Source organism: Ursus arctos, chromosome Y (genome assembly GCF_023065955.2).
Source record: "Ursus arctos isolate Adak ecotype North America chromosome Y, UrsArc2.0, whole genome shotgun sequence".
NCBI lineage: Eukaryota > Metazoa > Chordata > Mammalia > Carnivora > Ursidae > Ursus > Ursus arctos.
In genome coordinates this window covers 26,608,021-26,628,287 of record NC_079874.1, presented here as the reverse complement: position 1 = coordinate 26,628,287, position 20,267 = coordinate 26,608,021, and the positions used below count along the sequence as shown (strand labels likewise).

Genomic DNA, 20,267 nt, shown 5'->3' with positions numbered 1-20,267 from the left:
TTGCTTACTTGCACTTAGCTCTTTGCAGGAAGGAAGGTGGGGGCGTCAGACACCTTTGTCCCCCCTTGACCCCGCGTCCCATCCCTGTGCCACGAGACTCACATGTGGACCTGTGTGTGGACATGGGTGTGGTGCACTCTAACGTAGTGATGTTTTGTAGCATGGCACAGGTACTCCGGGTGGTGGTGGCTGGTAGGTACTCCAGGACACGCTTCCACGACTTGGAGGAAGCTTGTTGGCAGCAAGACTATCGTCCTCCCACCTGTGTGCACGGGACAGGAGTGCACCTGGCTGTAAGGAGGCAGGGCTGGAGTACCCACACCTTCTTGGGGTGCCGTGGCAAACCGTAGCATCTGGTGAACACCTGCTCAATCAGGGGAGATGCTGCAGGTGTCCTGGCCCAGGACATAAAGCAACAAAGAGACTATAGGATGTCCGAGCTGGAGGACAGCAGGTGACCCAGTCTTGTCCTCGTCACAGGAAAGGGTTCTGAGCCACGGGAAGCTCGGAAATGAGCTGGAGATCACACGGGCGTGCAGGTGACAGAATTTAGGACCAGAGCCCGGGTCTCCACAATGTAATGTTCTTTTCACTTTACAAGCTGAAGGCGAAAATAAATCTGAATTCCATCTCCAGAAGAGGAGATGAGCTTAATTAAAGTGCAGCCTGAAGGGTTTAATTTAGAAAGAATGACATTTGCGAGTATCCGGGAGGTGAAGCATTTCAGGGGCTTACCACCCGGAGGTGCTGAAAGCACTTCTGTGAAGACGTGTAAGGAGAACAGCACCGGGTCAGGCGGCGTCCATGCGCGTGTCCTTGCAGCCTGGTCATCAGCTCCACCCGGGGCATCACGGGGCCCTTGCACTTGAATCTTTTAAAGACAACCAACCTATAACTAAGACGTTCTGTTTCATGACGAACCAGTAAGAGAATGCTTGTGCGACAGTGGCAGGCATGCACAGAAATCCCATGCACGGGATTCAGCAAATACTTAAGCAGAAGGCAGTCTGACGGTGGAGGCACGGGACAGGAAGGGAAAGGTCGTTCCAAACTTCCTGACACAGTGGGTGCCAGGGGCCTCTGGTTTGCTGGAAGGCACCCTGGTTGTGTGGCAGGCTGGGTGTGAGGCCACTGTGGGGCGCTCAGCAGAGATGAGGCACCTGTACGGTTGTGTGGCCAGGTGTGCAGCCGCGACTGCAAAGACAGACGGGGGAGAGTGGGGAGGGCCTCGGCAGCTCTGGGCTTCTGTTTCCCCAGAAGGGACAGTGAGCAGAGGGGGCAGCAGCAGAGCTGGGTGAGGGGCCATTCTGGAGGGAGGGACGGCCACCCAGCCGTGTCCTCTCCATCTCCTCCTCTGCTCTGACTCCCGGGTGATGCTTTCTGCTTGGCTCCCACAGCTTGAGAGTCAGTGTCCCCTCTGTGCCCTCTGGTCATGTCCTCACCAGCTCAGGTCAGCAGGACCAGGACAGGGTGGCGGTGGCCCGAGAGGGAGGGGATGGATTGGATGAGGGTCAGTCTTCAACTCTGCACCTTTGCTCCCTGGGGACAGAAGTGCCCAGACAGACTAGAGATTTCACTTGGTGACTAATCCTCTCTTTCCAACCGTTACAAGGGTCCCTTTTAAGTTACATGCTGTTTCCTAACTAGCACTTTCCAAATATGACTACGTCGTCTTGAGGGAACAGGGCTTCTCCCTTTGGTGCTGAAGCAAAATTTGATACGAAGTCCCTTGAGGTTCACTCCCCAAACGCTCAGAGACGACCTGGGATCGTCTATGTGCACGTTAAGTACTCCCACGGGCGCGCCCGTCGTGATTCACCATCCATACAGCCAGATACGATCTGACTCCAATCCCTGAAATCAGCGCTCAATGAAACCACTATTTTTAAGTTAAAACTCCGACTGTATGAGCTTTCGTAGATTTTATTCTGTGCGTTCCTTTTGTAATACCAAGTTTCGTTCTTACACTGTGAGACTTCAAAATTTCAAGGAGGCCTTAAACTTTATTTCTGATGGGTTTTCCGTCGGCAGGGCTCATAACTAAAGTTGGTTTTATTAATCTCCATGTTCTCTGTCAGACAGTGAATTAGTATAAATCAGTACCATGATATTGTGAAGATGAGTATGTATACATGTCATTAGGTGTTTACTTAAATAATAAACCTTTAAGTAATATAAAAATGACAGACGTTTGCATCTGTTTTGTTATTACTTAGTTTTTCGTTTATATTATTTGTCTGTCCGTCCATGCACCCATCTATGCATCCAACCATGCGTTCATGCCTGTCTATCTATCTATCCATCCATCTAACCATCAGCTATCCATCCATCCTTCTATCCATCAGCCATCTATCCATCCATTCCTCCCTCCATCCATCCATCATCTACCTATCCATCCCCTCCTCCATCCATCAGCCATCCATCCATCTATTCCTCCCTCCCTCCATCATCTATCTATCCCTCCCTCCCTCCATTCATCCATCCATCATCTATGTATCCCTTCCTCCATCCATCCATCCGTCATCTACCCATCCCTCCCCCAACTATCCATCCATCCATCCATCCATCCATCCATCATCTATCTATCCCTCCATCCATCTATCTGCTATCAGCTATCTATTGACTTACCTACCTACCTACCTATGCACCCATCCCCCTACCTGTAGGTACAGATCCTAGCTGTGCTGTGGTCCCCTATGAAACACTGTCTGACTTTGACACAACTGACAAGTACTTTGGTACTGTGACAAGTACCTTGCACTTTGCAGAGCTACTGTCTTCTTGAATTAATTTTGGTCTGGAAATCAAAGAACAAAACCAGCACTGACATAAACATATTCACAACCAAATCCTCTAGAGTTCCAAGCTACATACATGAATGAACGGCACCACTAAATGGATTTCTTTTCCTGTTGAGAAAAGCCTTTGAAGGAATGGAGGATTTAACAACTTGGTGGTTGTGGGCACGTGCGAGAGGCGTCCTGAGAGATTGTCTCATTTTATTCATAAACACTAGAGTCCATTTTAAAGTGTATGCGTGCAAATTAACTGCTGAGCAAAGGACTTCGACAGAACTCAGAAACCTTCGTCTAACGGTCTCTTAATAATATAGATTCTGTGTCCACCAAATCTGTCAGGCGCCATTGAGAACCCCCCCAAAGCTCTCAAAGGCACTGGGGATTTTAAAGATTCATAAAACAAGTCTTAGTAGTTTCTAGACAGTCAACAGAATCCTTTTTCTCCTTTTCCTACTTTATGTATTTAAGTAAGTGTGCAAAATTGCTCCCGTTTTCCTCAGGTTTTGCACAATACTCATGACAAACAGGTATGAGCTGGGGCCCCTGTTGGTTTTGTGTGTTAGGAGCTAAACTATGACATCAGCCCCCTGAAGGTTATCCATCCACATAATTAATATGCTTACATATGTGACACACGGGCTGAACTGAGTTCGCCCCAAATTCACGCTGAACACTGACTTCCAGGATGTCCCTGTGTTTGGAGACAGGGTCTTTACGGGGATTTTAAGGTTAAATGGGCCATGGAGAGGGGCAATCAGACAGGCTTGGAGTCCTCATAGAAGAGGAAGAACGAGACTGCTCCGCTCCCCACTCCCACACCCAGAGGAAAAGCCACGTGAGGGCAGAAACCAACCTCGCCAGCACCCTGATAGTGGACTCCCAGCCTCCTGCAGAACCAAGAGGGTGTAAATGTCCGTCGTTTAAGCCACCCCATCTGTGGTGTCTTGCTATGGCGGCCCAAGCGCACAATCACGACGTGCAGGGCATCAAGTTGTACTTAATTGTCAACCGGCACTTTGTCGGTGGAAGAACTGCCTTTAGCCATCTCACATCAAAGGGAATCCATGTTTCCTCCACGGCCCAGCTCCACACGTGCCTGGAACAGCGAGAGCACGGGCATGTCTGGCTGTCTTTATGAGGACCAGCTGCAAAGCCTCAAGCACACGGAGCTGTCATGGGCAAAGACAGTGCCTTTGCTGCCCTGTGGACATGACTGTTCCGAGCGGTCTCCAACGGTCCTGTGCAGGAGAGGCTGACATGCAGGGAATGCCGACGTAAGTCACTGGGCCTGGAGAGGATTCAGCTCGGAATGTCCAAGCCAGCCAAGGGCAGCGCTGTCCCACGTGAGGTGCACGTGTCACAGCCGCCAACGCAGCAGGTGCGTCTTCAGGTGTGTCTGGGTCCTGGCACCTGTTACTAGTGGCCCAGCCACCTACTTACTGACCAGGAGAGCTCAGTGAACGGATCTGTGCTGTGGTGTCCACAAAGATGCCCTCCAATCTCCTTCCCTCAAACATCTAAGGCGGCCACTCAGGGATGAGGGCTGGTTTTCACACCACATCCTTGCAAACTCAGCATTTCCAGAAAGGAAGGTGTGCTGATTCTCGGGTGAGGCTTGCGATCATCGTGTCTTGTCTATCGAAGCGCATATTAACGTGTAATTCTAAACTGTCCACTCCCATGTCATCATGTGCGGCGTTTCCAGAACGGTCTCTGATGCACCAGTCCAGGGAAATCTTTTGCAGAAAGCAGATTCTGTGCATTAGACGATGGACTGAGGGTTTGTGATGTGCAGTGAGCACAACAGTGATCCTAGAAGTACTGCTTGTGCATGAATCTCTTGTGTCAACTTCCCTAACCCTAACCCTAACCCCAAATGTAGAAGCTTGTTTTCAGGGGAAGGCACTGAACGTCCCCAAAAGCAGTGCTCTGAGGAACAGTATTTGGGGGGAAGTTTTCCACAACATACACCTGACCATGGCAGGAGTCACACTGACACAAGTAACATTCACTGGCCTTGTTTCCCTAGATGTTCTCAATCTTTCCTTACGAAATCACTTTAATTTAAGGGACTCAAAATAAACAAAAACAGGTGATGCCAAGTTTCACTCTAAATGTCTACAGGGCTTCAGCACTGAGGTTCTGTTTGCATCTCATTAGAAATGAAAGTGAGTGAAAAGATAAGGAGCTCTGGGACTCCTGCCCTTCCCTCCCCTGCCTGCTCAGGTGTGGGCTCTGCTGAACGTCCAGGACAAAATGCGCCAAGGGGACACGTGGTCAGGTCACTGGGGAGGGTGTCCTGTCCTCTGTTCCTTTCCTTTAGAGAGGGGAGTACAAACATCATCTCAGTCTTGGGATACAGAGCGGCATCTCTCCTTCCCGTCTATAACCAGCGATTCAGAGAGAGCTCCTGTCAGGAGACGAGCGGGGACAAGGTGCGCGAGAGCAGGACAAGGATGTCCTGGAGCCTGGCAGGAGGGTAGTGGGAACGGGGCCTTGCTGGGCAGAGCCAGGGGATGCAGTGGAGTGGGCGTCTGAGCCCTGAAGGTGGATGGGGAACAGTGGGGAAGGGGTCCTGGGTTCTTATGGGCTGAGAGCTTCTCTCAGGAGTATAAAGGACAAGCCCCGAGTTTCCAAGGCTCTTCTTGGGTTTTGCAAATGGCATGTGGGGAGTATTTGTTGCTAAGACTCTAAGCGGAATCCAAATCCTGTCCAGAGTTATATGCATGATCAGAGAAGCCCACTCCGGGTCTTCTGCTCCTAGGAGCCTGGCCAGCACACTGTACAATACATTGGCTTTCCCGCTCTACCCAGGGAATACATAGGAGAATCCTTTGACCTCCCATGGGTTTATCTTACAGAGTTCAGTCTTTTGAGCTTCCAACGCAGTTTCTCCCTTTAGTAACACAGCGGCAGTAAGGAGCTCAGACCCATATTCAGCCACACGTCATCCCTACTGAATGAGTGGTCGCATGTGCTAGACTGAGGTCTGCGAGTTTGGCACCAACCTTCTCCCGACCAGGAGCACCTCAGGACCTGGGGCGAGTAGCAGGGGTCAGCAACGGGATCCTGGAGGAGTCAGGAACCCAAACCCCTACATGACAATCTAGAACCAGAAGACAAGGAGCCCAGGGAGAAGAAAGCCCAGGGCTAGGAGGCCGAGAGCAGCTTTACTCCTGCAGCAAATGTACCTTCGACACACCCCGATGGTCTTATCTGCATTTTCTAAGTGGGGGAAACTGAAACTGAGTGCAGGCACAGCACAGTAGTGGGCAGACGGCCCTCAAAGATGTCCCCGCCTTACCAGAACCTGGGATGGTGGTCCCTCTCATGGTAAAGGGGCTTTGCAGATGGAATTCAGCTTACGGACCTGAAGATACGGCGGGCGTCCTGGATTGAATGGGGTGGGGGGGTGTCTCATCGAATCAGCTGTTCCCTGAAAAGCTGCCAACTTTACTCTGGCTAGAGTGGGAGAGATGCTGCAGAGAGAGAGAGAGAGAGTTCACGTGTAGGAAGTGTTCGATGCTCCTTTCTTCTAGGCCGAGAGAGAAGACCAGATCAGGCCTGCAGGAGCAGAGGGCAGAGCCCCAGGGAGAGCCAGCGGGGAAAGCAAACTATGGTCCTATCCTGCAAAGAACTGCCTTCGGCCCACTACCTGATGAAATGGGTTCTTGCTGGCGCTTCCAGATAGAAGCCCAGCCCCGCCTGGCTGACTTCTTGATTCCACACCAGAGTCCTGGAGCGGGGAAGCTAGCTACGCCACACCCCAAATTCTGACCCAGGGGAACCCAGAGAGAAAACCCGACGTTGTTTCAAGTGACTCAGTGTGGTAACTGGGTACAGCAGCAGTGAAGAGTGACTAGAAGGGACTAGGCCAAGGTGAAGCCTCAGAATTCACAAGTAACACGGTTTCCAAATATACTTAGTTATAGATATTATAAATCATTGCGGAAAAAAAAATAAACAACTAACACACCTTCTGGTTCTGCTCAGAGGTCTTTAGCTAATAAAACAAACAATGTATTCCTCCCGGAAGTATCGAGGAAGAATGTTTGGTAATCTGCTGATGGCTGAGAAGAAGGAACTTGGCAAGAAATTCCCATCCCAATGGCCAGTCTGCTTTACTTGTGCAAAATTCACACCCACGTTTCTTGTGCATTCATCTGGGGGACGATGTTTTGTGTTAGCAAACAATGAGATCTTGCATTTTAATCCTGGTGATGGAACAAGATAGGTGATGGGGCTGTGGACTTTCAGAATTTAGTAAAGTGTTCAAGAATGACGGGTCCAAGGCTCCCCACACCCCTCAGAGATTTGGATCCTCTCACAAACACTTTGGACAAGGCTATTGCTAAGTCCAGGCTGAAGTGGGTGTTCAGATGTTCCTGTCGGCCTGGCATTGAGTTCCCAGGGCACAGAGATTCGGGGCTGCAACTGCAACACTCCCCAACCACTTGAGGTGACCTATGCACTCGAGCTTCAAAACACAAAGGAATGGGGCAAGTCCTAGTTTGGACAGACCTTTTCAAGAAAAACCAGAAGGTCACCCCTGAATTTGTTAAAGGCCATCCTTGGCAATTGCTGGGGACCATTAATTCCGTATGTATTTAATCCAAATTGTGATGAATCCCATGTTTCTCAACCACGGTATTCATTATCATTCCCCACGGAGTGTTTGCAGACATATCCCCCGCCCCCAAAAGGCACCCTCCATGACAAGCTAGCAACACAGGGGTGTAGGCTGAGACGGAGAGCGGGAGGAACCAGCGAGGGATGGAGTGGCCAGGCTGAGGGGTTTTCATTTTGCGAGGTGGCAGGGGAGGGGGGACAGCCACGGGGGCGCGGAGCACAAGCACGCTACCACACCAGTGTTTACAAACCCGGAAAAGGCAAAAGCACTGATTTACGGAGAAACCCACAGTACCCGTTAGGTGGCTGTCAACACTCTATCATGGCAATACTGCTCCCGTCTACTACGAATCATTGCACTGCACAACTGCTCAGTGAATTTTTTAGAAATCCGAGATACAAGGGATCCTTTTAAATATCTGATATCCTGTGCCATTCTCCCTGGGAGCGTGGTGGCTTGACACAGACAGGTTATATTCTACATGCTGCTGTGACGGCCTCATGAGAACGATCCTTCTCGGAAACCGATTTCACAAGCCCGTGCACAAATACACACGCAACTGAGAATACTGTGTCATAGTTGTGCTGGTAGCACCACATTATAAGAATAGATTATGAAGGAGCCCCTCCAGGTAGGTCACAAATCATGGTCGCGAACGTCGCTTCCGGCACCCCATTTCAGCAGTTTACATTCTGTGTGATATATGCGTCTGTCTATATGAATCTCAAGAATGAGAAAAAAAAAAAAGAAATTCATGGCTTCGCGATGGGTTTACTGGGAGTCACACTGAACAGAAGTGAGCAGAGACGGCGCACACAGATAGAGCGCGGAGCTCCTGGCAGTGTAATGGCAAAGGAAAATGGTGTTGCGGTCTTTGTAATGGCAAAGGAAAATGGTGTTGCCATCGCGTCTGCTTCCTTGCTTCGGCCGATGCGAAGATGCTGGGCAAACACCGAGAGCAGTTACTACCCACACCTGATTCTGAAATGAAGGCGAATGCCCATTTGATCTGGGCACACGTGTGCATGGGAGGTATGTCATACTTCCTGTCCAGGGAGATTACATCTCTCCCATTGTTCCATTGGCTACACTGAACACCAGGTAATGATGTGTGTGATTCCTGCACACATGGTACTGTTAGATAAGTATTCTACACGAACGAATTGGGGCAGGCCCATTCTTAATGACGACTGCAAATACCCATGAACGGCTGCCTCATTCACCTCAAAGTGAACACAACCGTGCACTGTCGTCTTTACTCAAGGGTGCTGCCAGCAGCGGAGGAAGGGGGATGCTGACGAAGGTCTGGAAAGATGAGAAGGGGCCTTTGTGAGGTCCTTAGCATTGAGGATGTCACTGGGCGGGACGACTGGAGTGAATCCGCAGGACAGTGGAGCCATGTGGTCGGGAAGGGAGGACCTGGAGGAGAGCAGCAGGTCCCAGGAGAGGCCTCAACAGGCTGGAGGGTAGATGGACCAGAAGGCAGGAGAGACAAGGCAAAGATGTGGCCAGACAGAATCACAGTGCCTGATGTAGGTGGTGGTCTAGGAGGAAGGCAGGGTTTGAGAACCAGACACAAGCTAATTTCAAAGCAAGGAGGCCATGGGAGCTCAGCAAGGAAAGGATGCTGAGTCTGGCCAGCGAGATGCTGAGCACAGGAGGTGGCCAGGAAGTGACAGAGGGGTTGCTGGGACAGGAAAAGAGGGACGCTTCGGGGGTCAAGGAGGTCTAGAACAGGCTCCAGTGGCTCAAAGATTATACTGAGCTGAGGATAATTGAGAATCAACAGCTGCACAAAGAGGGTTTTTGTGAATTCTGCGTATCTTCCTCAAAGCACAGGCTCCTCAAGCATTCAACTGTCATGCATGCCCTCCCTGGAGTTTTACGACCAGCGAAAGTTGACTCTTAGTGCTGAAGAGAGGTCAGCACAGGTCAGCACCTGGATAAGAACTCACCTAAACATTATGACATTGTCATAAAGCTATCATCACATCGTGCTCAGTTCGGCAGCACAGATACTAATAAAGCTATCACATCTCCCACCTGTTCTAAGAGCCCATTTATTTTTCCTGAGGGTCATTTTTTCCCCTGAAAGTGTCCCTCTGTCTTTCTCCAACCCCTATTAAGATGGTATATAAGCCCCAGACTCCAACTGCCTCCTTGAATCACATATTTTGCTGTGAACTGCCACATCCATAAGTAAATAAAAATCTGTCTTGTCTCTTACTAAGGCCTTTTGTCCGTTTAATTTACAGGCACCCAATACAGAACCTAAGAGAGTACAGGAAACGCTTCTCCTCCCTGACAGTGGAATTTGGAAAAGCAGGCAAACTCAGTAGGGACACCAAGCAAAGATAGGTTCAGTGAAAGAAAAGAAATCAAAGGGTAGTGACGACTGTGAAGGTAATATTCAAGATAGTCGGATTTTTTTTTTTTTTAAATACAGTATGGGAGGGCTTGGTAAATCATGTTGCAGCAGACACTGAATAATCCTGAAGCCATTGTATTTGCTCAGTGGTTATTAGAGACAGGAGGAGAAAGCGGTCACGTGGCCTGGCCAGTGATGGTGGAGGCTGTGGGTTCCTGAGGTCCCTGCAGGGCAGACTCTGGTGGCGCGGTGACTCTCTTCTCACCCAGGAGGGGCTCCAGCATGGCTATGCCTCTACCAGGGGTGCTGGCCGTGCAAGGCTAACTAAGGAACATCCAATCACGCAGAAGACAGAGGGCCCCGCACAGCTCACCTGGCCACCAAGTAGAGTTCAAATTTGACACAGCAATGCATGTACTTGCTTCCCATTATTCTGGGAAGTAAAGAAGTTCTTCACAGAGACCCCTAAATGGCAGACACACGTTGACGGCCCACGCCTGTCCGTAGACTTTAGGGACAGAGACAGGGTAGGGTAAAAAGAGGTATTGAGAGTGGTTCTTAAATTAACATGTTTGTTTGTCAAGAAGTCAGGTAAAATATATTAACTGCCCTTTTCCACACTGAAAAGTCCACTCAGGTGATTCCTTCTGTAATTGAGAGAATAGTCTTAGTTTTACCAGGAAGACGTTACCCAATTAGAACTCACCAACTATAATGCCTTTATCGTTCTTTCTTTTTACTCTTTAAGTATATAAATGCTTAATGTGCAGAACTTTCTTGAAAACAAAAGAAAACATAAGAGGAATTTAAAAAAAAACAACAACCCTGAAACTCAGTTCTTAACAAGAAACTGAAATATGCGAGGTAGTAACGACTATGCTTCTCAGAATTGATTTTGGGATTTACTTGTAATAAATGTCAACCCAAGTAATCCCATGTACATGAGGCCATCATTGTTTTTATTTTGCACCAGAGATGTGCAGCGTTGTGGGCTAGGAACTCAAATGGAGAAGTCACACACCCTGAGGACCTGGGGGTGACGCCCAGCTTGTGGGTCAACCCACCTCGTGGCTTGGGGCCCGGCCGCTCATGCCTGTGAGACTGCAGAAGTCGTGTGGCGTGAGAGCCGGAGCACAGGTGACCGTGCCCCACGGGGTCTCGGACAGTCGAGGGGGGCTCACACATGCCCCGTGCCTCCTCGGCACACAGCAGGCACTCAATGAGTACTCGTCAGCGCTGAGGATGGGTGGAGGGGACTTTTGGAGATGGCACCGTTTTTGCTTAGTTTTAGCACAAAAGAATGACACGCACGGCTTAGAAATAATCGTTTCAGTGAGAACGTGTTTCATGCCAGCTTTGTTAGGCATTTTCTCCTGGTAAAATGGTAACTAACACTTCAACATAATTTCTTCCTTTGACACTGCCTGTTTTTTCCTCCTTTCTATTACTACTACTGTACCTAATTAATTGGATGACACCCACAGCATAATAAATTCCCGCCGGCAACTGTGAATCTCTCCAGCGACTTAATAATCCTAAGAAATGCCCTTGAACTTGGCAGGCGCACTCCTCTCCTGGGCCGGCGCTGCACCAAAGAGAAAGCAGTGGGACATGTTCAAAGACCTTCTCGTGGTTCAACAACTCTCTTTGCAAGCACTTCATGTATAAGGTAGAAAAAAGAATCCAAGTACAAAATTAAGGTTGTGTCCACAACAAGGAGCCTGTTCAAATTTTCCTTTAGTGTCACCACATGCAGATCACCTGATGAGAAACCCCAAAAACCTGGACTGTATTTGCCTAAGAAATATGACAAGAAAGGTTTCATTTCTGCAAGACAAATACATGCATAAATAAACACGGATTAGCAACAAGGGTAATGTCTAGAACACTTTACGAGCTAAATTACTGTTAAGATATGCAATTGCTCATTTTTCTTTGACAAGTCTAAAACAAATATTGTCAGTGAGAAGAACAGGGGGATATGCAGACAATATGGGGAGCTCTGTGTTCACTCTGCAGCTGTGTCTCCGCTTTGCACGGTTTCCTTGCAAATGGCCTCATGCGAAGCGAGGATGAGAGCGAGGGCGTGCTTTCCCTATCAACTCTGTTTCCCCACACGCTTTAAAGCACAGAAATACCACATGTGCACTGACAGGGTGCCTTGCCAAGGAAGGACGGCTATCGTACCGTGGGAAGGAACGTAGCGCGTTTTCCCTTTCACGGCCTCTGCCATACGAGCAGCTCAGGTGAGGGCCAACATCCCAGGAAGCCTCCATCAGCTCCTACAGTCCTACTGGAAGCAGGAGCCTGCAGACTCTGAACGGCTCTGCGAACCCGCCTGTCCAGAGCAGCGGCTTTACATCACTTGTCAATCAACAGCAACGTGCACCCAACAAGGAAAATGGCTTTCACAGCAGGAGGGCTTCACCACCTGAAGGCGCAGAGCACGTGAGGAAGCGAGGTGCTTAGGAATAACCAGACATTCGCACAGGATTTGTAGGAGGATGCCAAGCACGCAGGTGTATCAACGCCCCGAAAGAAGACACTGACCCATGCTGCACCCTGGATCTGGCCCCGTAGCCCTGGAAAGGGGCTCGTCTTTCACTCTATGGTTGAGGGAGCCGGCAACGGTGGGCTCGTCCCTCGTCACACAACTGCCGTCGAGCTGGATTGAGTGATGAGATGTGAACCAGCCCCCGTGTGTGTATCGACACGCTATCAGTGGTACTGCTATCGCTCAATGATCCTTCATGGCTGAGACGTGATAAAAAACGTATGTTTGATCCTGGTCACTGGCTCCCAGCACAGACGTCCTAAAACCCTCGGAATTTCTTGAGCAAGCGGAGCATCTTTTGTTATTTCAGATAAGTCCCTTTCCCGAGTTTCTGCTAATTAACAGAGTACCCTTGGTTCGTTAGATGGCTTTGGGATGGGTTCCAGAAAGACCAAGGCACACTTAGAGGGATGGGGCTTCCAGCCCTAGCCCCGACTTCCAAGGGCAGTGATTTATTTATTTATTTATTTTTTTTATTAATGATTTTTTATTATATTATGTTAGTCACCATACAGTACATCCCCGGTTTCCAATGTAAGGCTCAATGATTCATTACTTCTGTATAACACCCAGTGCACCATGCAATACGTGCCCTCTTTACTACCCATCACCGGTCTATCCCATTCCCCCGCCCCCCCTCCCCTCTGAAGTCCTCAGTTTGTTTCTCATAGTCCATAGTCTCTCATGTTTCATTCCCCCTTCTGATTACCCCCCCTTTCTTTATCCCTTTCTTCCCCTACTGATCATCCTAGTTCTTATGTTCCATAGATGAGAGAAATCATATGATAGTTGTCTTTCTCTGCTTGACTTATTTCACTTAGCATTATCTCCTCCAGTGCCGTCCATGTTGTAGCAAATGTTGAGAACTCGTTCTTTCTGATAGCTGAGTAATATTCCCTTGTATATATGGACCACAACTTCTTAATCCAGTCATCTGTTGAAGGGCATCTCGGCTCCTTCCACGATTTAGCTATTGTGGACATTGCTGCTATGAACATTGGGGCGCATATGGCCCTTCTCTTCACTACGTCTGTATCTTTGGGGTAAATACCCAGTAGTGCAATGGCTGGATCATAGGGTAGCTCAATTTTTAACTTTTTAAGGGACCTCCACACTGTTTTCCAGAGTGGCTGTACCAACTTGCATTCCCACCAACAATGTAGGAGGGATCCCCTTTCTCCACATCCTCTCCAGCAATTGTTGTTTCTTGCCTTGTCTATTTTTGCCATTCTAACTGGCGTAAGGTGGTATCTCAGTGTGGTTTTGATTTGAATTTCCTTGATGGCTAATGATTTTGAACATTTTTTCATGTGTCTGTTAGCCATTTGTATGTCTTCATTGGAAAAGTGTCTGTTCATATCTTCTGCCCATTTTTTGATTTGTTTATTTGTTTCTCGTGTATTGAGTTTGAGAAGTTCTTTGTAGATCTTGGATACCAGTCCTTTATCTGTAGTGTCATTTGCAAATATATTCTCCCATTCCGTGGGCTGCCTCTTAGTTTTTCTGACTGTTTCCTTGGCTGTGCAGAAACTTTTAATCTTGATGAAGTCCCATAAATTCATTTTATCTTTTGTTTCTCTTGCCTTTGGGGATGTGTCATGAAAAAGGTTGCTTTGGCCGATGTCGTAGAGGTTGTTGCCTATGTTCTCCTCTAGAATTTTGATGGATTCCTGTCTCACATCGAGGTCTTTCATCCATTTGGAGTTTATTTTTGTGTATGGTGTGAGATAGTGGTCAAGTTTCATTCTCTTGCATGTAGCTGTCCAATTTTCCCAGCACCATTTATTGAAGAGACTGTCTTTTTCCCACCGGATGTTTTTTCCTGCTTTATCAAAGATTAGTTGCCCAAAGAGCCGAGGGTCCATTTCTGGGCTCTCTATTCTGTTCCATTGGTCTATGTGCCTGTTTTTGTGCCAGTACCATGCTGTCTTTGTGATCACAGCTTTGTAGTACAGCTCGAAATCCGGCATTGTGATGCCCCCAGCTTTGTTTTTCCTTTTCAACAGTTCCTTGGAGATTCGGGGCCTTTTCTGTTTCCATACAAATTTAAGGACGGTTTGTTCCAGTTCTTTGAAAAATGTCCTTGGTATTTTGATCGGGATAGCATTGAAAGTGTAGATTGCTCTGGGTAGCATGGACATTTTAACTATGTTAATTCTTCCGATCCATGAGCATGGAATATCTTTCCATCTTTTTATGTCTTCCTCAATGTCTTTCAAGAGTGATTTATAGTTTCTAGAATATAGGTCCTTTACGTCTCTGGTTAAGTTAATTCCAAGGTAACGTATGGTTTTTGGTGCTATTGTAAATGGGATGGATTCCCTAATTTCTCTTTCTTCGGTCTCGTTATTCGTGTATAGAAATGCAACTGATTTCTGAGCATTTATTTTGTATCCTGCCACGTTACTGAATTGCTCTATAACTTCTAATAATTTGGGAGTGGCTTCTTTTGGGTTTTCCATATAGAGTATCATGTCATCTGCGAAGAGAGACATTTTGACTTCTTCTTTGCCAATTTGAATACCTTTGATCCCTTTTTGTCGTCTGATTGCTGTTGCAAGGACTTCTAGTACTATGTTGAATAATAGTGGCGAGAGTGGGCATCCTTGTCGTGTTCCTGATCTTAAGGGAAAGGCTTCCAGCTTTTCCCCATTGAGAATAATATTTGCAGTAGGCTTTTCATAGATGGCTTTTATGAGATTGAGAAATGTACCTTCTATTCCTACACTCTGAAGGGTGTTTATCAGGAAAGGATGCTGTATTTTGTCAAATGCTTTTTCGGCATCGATTGAGAGGATCATATGGTTCCTGAGTCTTTTCTTGTTGATATGATGTATCACGCTGATTGATTTGCGAATATTGAACCACGCTTGCATCCCAGGTATGAATCCCACTTGATCGTGATGGATAATCCTTTTAATGTATTGTTGGATTCTATTAGCAAGTATCTTGTTGAGGATTTTGGCGTCCATATTCATTAGGGAAATCGGTCTGTAATTCTCCTTTTTGATGGGGTCTTTGCCTGGTTTGGGGATCAAGGTAATATTGGCCTCATAGAATGAGTTTGGTAGCTTTCCTTCTGTTTCTATTTTTTGAAATAGCTTTAGGAGAATAGGTATTATTTCTTCTTTGAATGTTTGGTAGAATTCCCCAGGAAAACCGTCTGGGCCTGGAGTTTTGTTATTTGGAAGGTTGTTTATCACTGACTCAATTTCTTCATAATTAATTGGCCTGTTTAAGGAATCAATTTCTTCCGGTTTCAATCTTGGTAGTTTATAGGTTTCCAGGAAGGATTCCATCTCTTCCAGATTGCTTAGTTTATTGGCATATAGCTGTTGATAAAAATTTCTAATAATCCTTCCAATTTCAATGGTGCTCGTCGTGACCTCTCCTTTTTCATTCATAATTTTAATAATCTGGGTCCTTTCTCTTTTCTTTTGGATAAGTCTTGCCAGTGGTCTGTCAATTTTATTGATTCTCTCAAAGAACCAGCTTCTAGTCCTGTTGATCTGCTCTACTGTACTTCTGGTTTCTGCTTGATTGATTTCAGCTCTAATTTTGGTCAACTGCTTCCTCGTGCGTGGATTAGGCCTGTCCCTCCGTTGCTGTTCCAGCTTCTTGAGGTGAGAATATAAAAACTGCATTTTAGATTTTTCTATTCTTTTGAGTGAGGCTTGGATGGCTATGTATTTCCCCCTTAGGACTGCCTTTGCAGTATCCCATAGGTTTTGGACTGTTGTATTTTCATTCTCATTGGTCTCCATAAATTGTTTAATTTGATTTTTGATTTCCTGGTTTATCGAGTCATTCCTGAGCAGGATGGTTCTTAGTCTCCAAGTGTTTGAGTTTCTTCCAAATTTTTCCTTGTGGTTGAGTTCCAATTTCAGAGCGTTGTGGTCTGAGAATATGCAGGGGATAATTTCAATCTTTTGGTATCGGTTGAGACCTGTTTTGTGTCCCAGAACATGGTCTATTCTTGAGAATGTTCCATGGGCATTAGAATAGAATGAGTATTCTTTGGTTCTGGGGTGTAGTGTTCTATATATATCTATGAGGTCCAACTCGTCGAGTATGGCATTCAAAGCCTTTGATTCTTTGCTTAGTTTTTGCCAGGGTGTTCTGTCTATTTCTGAGAGTGGAGTGTTGAGGTCCCCTACTATTAATGTATTTTTATCTATGTGTCTCTTTATTCTGATTAAGAGTTGGCTTGTGTATCTTGCTGCTCCCCTGTTGGGGGCATATATATTTATAATTGTCATATCCACTTGTTGAATATTTCCCTTAAGAATAATATAGTGCCCTTCTGCATCTCTAACTATAGTCTGTAGTTTAAAATCCAATTTATCTGATATGAGAATTGCTACCCCAGCTTTCTTTTGAGGTCCATTTGCGTGAAAGATGGTACTCCAACCCCTTACTCTCAGTCTGAATGCATCTTTGGGTTTGAAATGAGTCTCTTGTAGACAGCAAATGGATGGGTCATTTCTTTTTATCCAATCTGCAACCCTGTGGCGTTTTATGGGATGGTTCAAACCATTTACATTAAGACTGAGTACTGAGAGATATGATTTTAATGTTGCCATGTTGCCAGTAAAGTCTTTGTTTGTATTGGCTGTGACTTTCTGTTCTGTATCACTCTTGGGGCCTTTTTACTTTTATAGAACCCCCCGTAATATCTCCTGTAGGGCTGGTTTCGTGGTTACAAAATTGGTTAGTGACTGGCGATTCTGAAATGTCTTTATTTCTCCATCAATTCTGAATGACAGCCTTGCTGGATAAAGGATCCTTGGCTGCATGTTTTTCTCTGAAAGAGCTTTAAATATGCTCCCCCAACCCTTTCTCTCATTCCAGGTCTGTGTAGACAGGTCTGACGTAATTCTGATGCTTTTGCCTTGGTACGTGAGAAATTTCTTTGCCCTGGCCGCTTTCAATACTGTATCCTTGCATCTAATATTTGCGAATTGCACTATGACGTGACGTGGCGTAGGTTTGTCATGGTTGAGCTTGGGAGGGGTCCTCTCTGCCTCTTGGACACGAATGTTTGTTTCCCTTGCTAGATTAGGGAAGTTTTCAGCTACAATTTGTTCAAATATCTCTTCTAGACCTCTGTTTTTCTCCACCCCCTCGGGGATGCCGATGATTCTAACATTGGATCGTTTCATTGAGTCAGTAATCTCCCGTAACCTACATTCGTGGACGTGGATTTTTTTAAGACCATCTTCTATTTTCATTTTTTCCTCTATTAACCCATCCTCCAATTCACTAACCCGTTCCTCTGCTTCTGCGACCCTGGCCGTCAGAGCCTCTAGTTTTGCCTGCATTTGGCTCATAGAATTTTTAATTTCTGTCAGATTCGCTCTCATTTCTGTCCTTAAGGATTCTATATTCTCAGTAACCTTTTCGTTAATAGTTTTTTCAATTCTACTCATCATTTTGACCATCGTTACTCTGAATTCCATTTCTGATAATTTGGTTACATCCATATCCATTATTTCTGTGGCAGAGGCCACAGACTCACTGTCTTTTCTTTGCTGGGGGGGGCTTCTCCTTCTTGTCATTCTGATGAAGAGAGGTTGCGGGGTTTCCAGAGCCCAAATTATTGACTGGGTCCCAGGCCGTGCCCCCAAGGGCAGTGATTTAATCACCAATGGGCAATGATTTAATGAATAATGCCTACGTAATAAACCTCGTCAGACCCCTCAAGCATGGGGTTCTTAGAGCTTCTAGGCTGACGAACACACTAAGGAGCGGGGACAGGGGCACCAGGAGGGCATTGGAGCTCCATGCCCCCTGCCAGCCATGCCTGGCCCTAAGCAGCACCCCCACGGGGCTGCTCCTGAATTGTCTCCTGAGTAATAAATCAGAAAATACACATAAAATGTTTCCCCGAGTGCTGAGACTCATTCTAATGAACTACTGAAACTCACAAAAGGGCCTAAGAACCACCCCCAAATTAGTAGCTGTCCAGGCAGAAGGGTGGGTGGCATGGGCGGCCCCAGAGGTGGGGGCACCGTGAGGGGCTGAGCCCTGAGCTGGGGGTGCACCGAGTGTCAGGAATGAACTCAAGTGTGCGATGGCCTGCGGGTGTCACGGACCACAGAGCAGCCCCTGACTCACACACACTCATTGCCTTCAGAGGGTCAAGGCAGCCAGCTGGACCCCGTGCCAAACTAAACAGAATACGACAAACACAACAACTGATCCATGAAACATGCCCAAATCACTACGCTTCATTTGGAAGCAGGTTTCTGAGTAATTCCTGTGACTTGTATCAGAAAAGGGCCGGCATCCCACCTCTGGCTCTCTGGTGAGTGAGGGGAGGAGAGAGCTAGAAAAGAACAGTCACGAAACGTTCTTCCCCGAACTAACTCACTCTAATCCAAAGTCCCAAAAAACAGGAACCAACAGGAACACAGAACCCCACTGTTGCCCTGAGGAATGCCCTTCCTGCTGATAGCACGCAAACAGCACCAACAGAAACCAGCCTCTCAACTCAGTCCCATGTCCTTCTGGAATCTGCAGGGCACACAGTCAGACCTCAGCCTGCCCCCTCTCAACTCAGTCCCCATGTCCTTCTGGAATCTGCATGGGCACACAGTCAGACCTCAGCCTGCCCCCTCTCAACTCAGTCCCCATGTCCTTCCGGAATCTTCACGGGCACACACTCAGACCTCAGCCCGCCCCCTCTCAACTCAGTCCCCATGTCCTTCCGGAATCTGCATGGGCACACAGTCAGACCTCAGCCTGCCCCCTCTCAACTCAGTCCCCATGTCCTTCTGGAATCTGCACAGGCACACACTCAGACCTCAGCCTGCCCCCTCTCAACTCAGTCCCCATGTCCTTCTGGAATCTGCAGGGCACACAGTCAGACCTCGGCCCACCCCCTCTCAACACTGTCTCTCTGGAGTTCTGGAATCTGTGTAAGCACGTGGTGGAGGCGAAGCTATCCATCCCAACAGTAACAGTGCAGGGAGAATCTGAAGCACAACTGAACACACACTATGCACTGAACATACTTCCCGGTCCTTGACACGCTTTGCCCCATCTCCACAGTGTACCCTGCATGAGGAAGTACTGCACATGGCTGGAGAGTGCACACTGGGGCAGCAACTCCACCAGTGCCCTCGTCCTGCAGAAACACAGAAGCCTGCACAGTTCATGATAAAACCACGGGCACTGTGAGCAAAAACCCTGCAGTAAGAAAACATCCCTGGACAAGCATGTGGGGGGAGCGCAGTGAGGTCTGATGATTTACGTTGTGTTGCTACCAATTCGTTCCGTGAAGTCTGCTCACTGCAAACAGGAAGCTGTCATGCCACATCAGTAAAGCCCCCCTCCCTACAGAATGTCCACTGGGCGGCGTTCGGTGAAACGTAAGCTTCCTAACACAACGTCAGTGCATCCCAGATCGCTGGCCTGCTACCGCAGGTGCAGATGTCCCCCACAAACTGACGTGATCTGACCTTGTCCCTCTTCCCGGGCCACGCCACGGCCCTGCTCTCCACGGTGGTCCTCCCACAGCGGACACAAGGCCCTCCAGTCATGGACAAACCCCACCCGGGTGGTGCACTGGGCAACGGGGCTGCCGCTGCCATTTCTCCTCGCTGCTGGTCTTACCTTCTCCACGGGAGGAGGAGGAGAGAATCTCTTCGCACAGACTAGAAATATGTCGGGATCTGGTTTCCCAGTCTTCACTTCGGGGTCATCTCCCAAAACGATGTGGTCAAACAAGCTGAAGAATTCCTTGTGTCTGCTGGTCTTCATCTGAAACGAGGCGCGGCTGGAGCTGGTGGCCACGGCCAAGGGCACACCATGCTTTCGCAGGTGGTGGATCAGTTTCTCCACGCCTGGGGAGGAGAAGGGAAAAGCCTTCGGTGAGGTGGAGGAGGCCACACAGGGCCACAGGAACTTCTGGGC

At 47.8% G+C, this 20,267-nt stretch overlaps 1 protein-coding gene across 5 annotated transcripts in view; it reads right to left on the bottom strand.

Moving 5' to 3' along the window:
* The window catches only part of PUDP (pseudouridine-5'-phosphatase), a 591,649-nt gene that overhangs the window by 507,659 nt on the left and 63,723 nt on the right, over window positions 1-20,267 (bottom strand). For 3 of the 5 annotated variants that reach the window (XR_003311294.4, XR_008960577.1, XM_026478176.4), the window contains exon 3: window positions 19,968-20,197. Coding sequence is in view for 3 of the 5 variants with exons in the window: in XM_026478176.4 (XP_026333961.3) it covers window positions 19,968-20,197 (230 nt within the window). In the remaining 2 variants the exon portion in view is untranslated. Of the gene's footprint in view, window positions 1-1,523; window positions 6,278-16,517; window positions 20,198-20,267 lie in introns of those variants that run through there. The other 2 variants (XM_044391905.3, XM_057315698.1) reach the window with 2 other exon arrangements.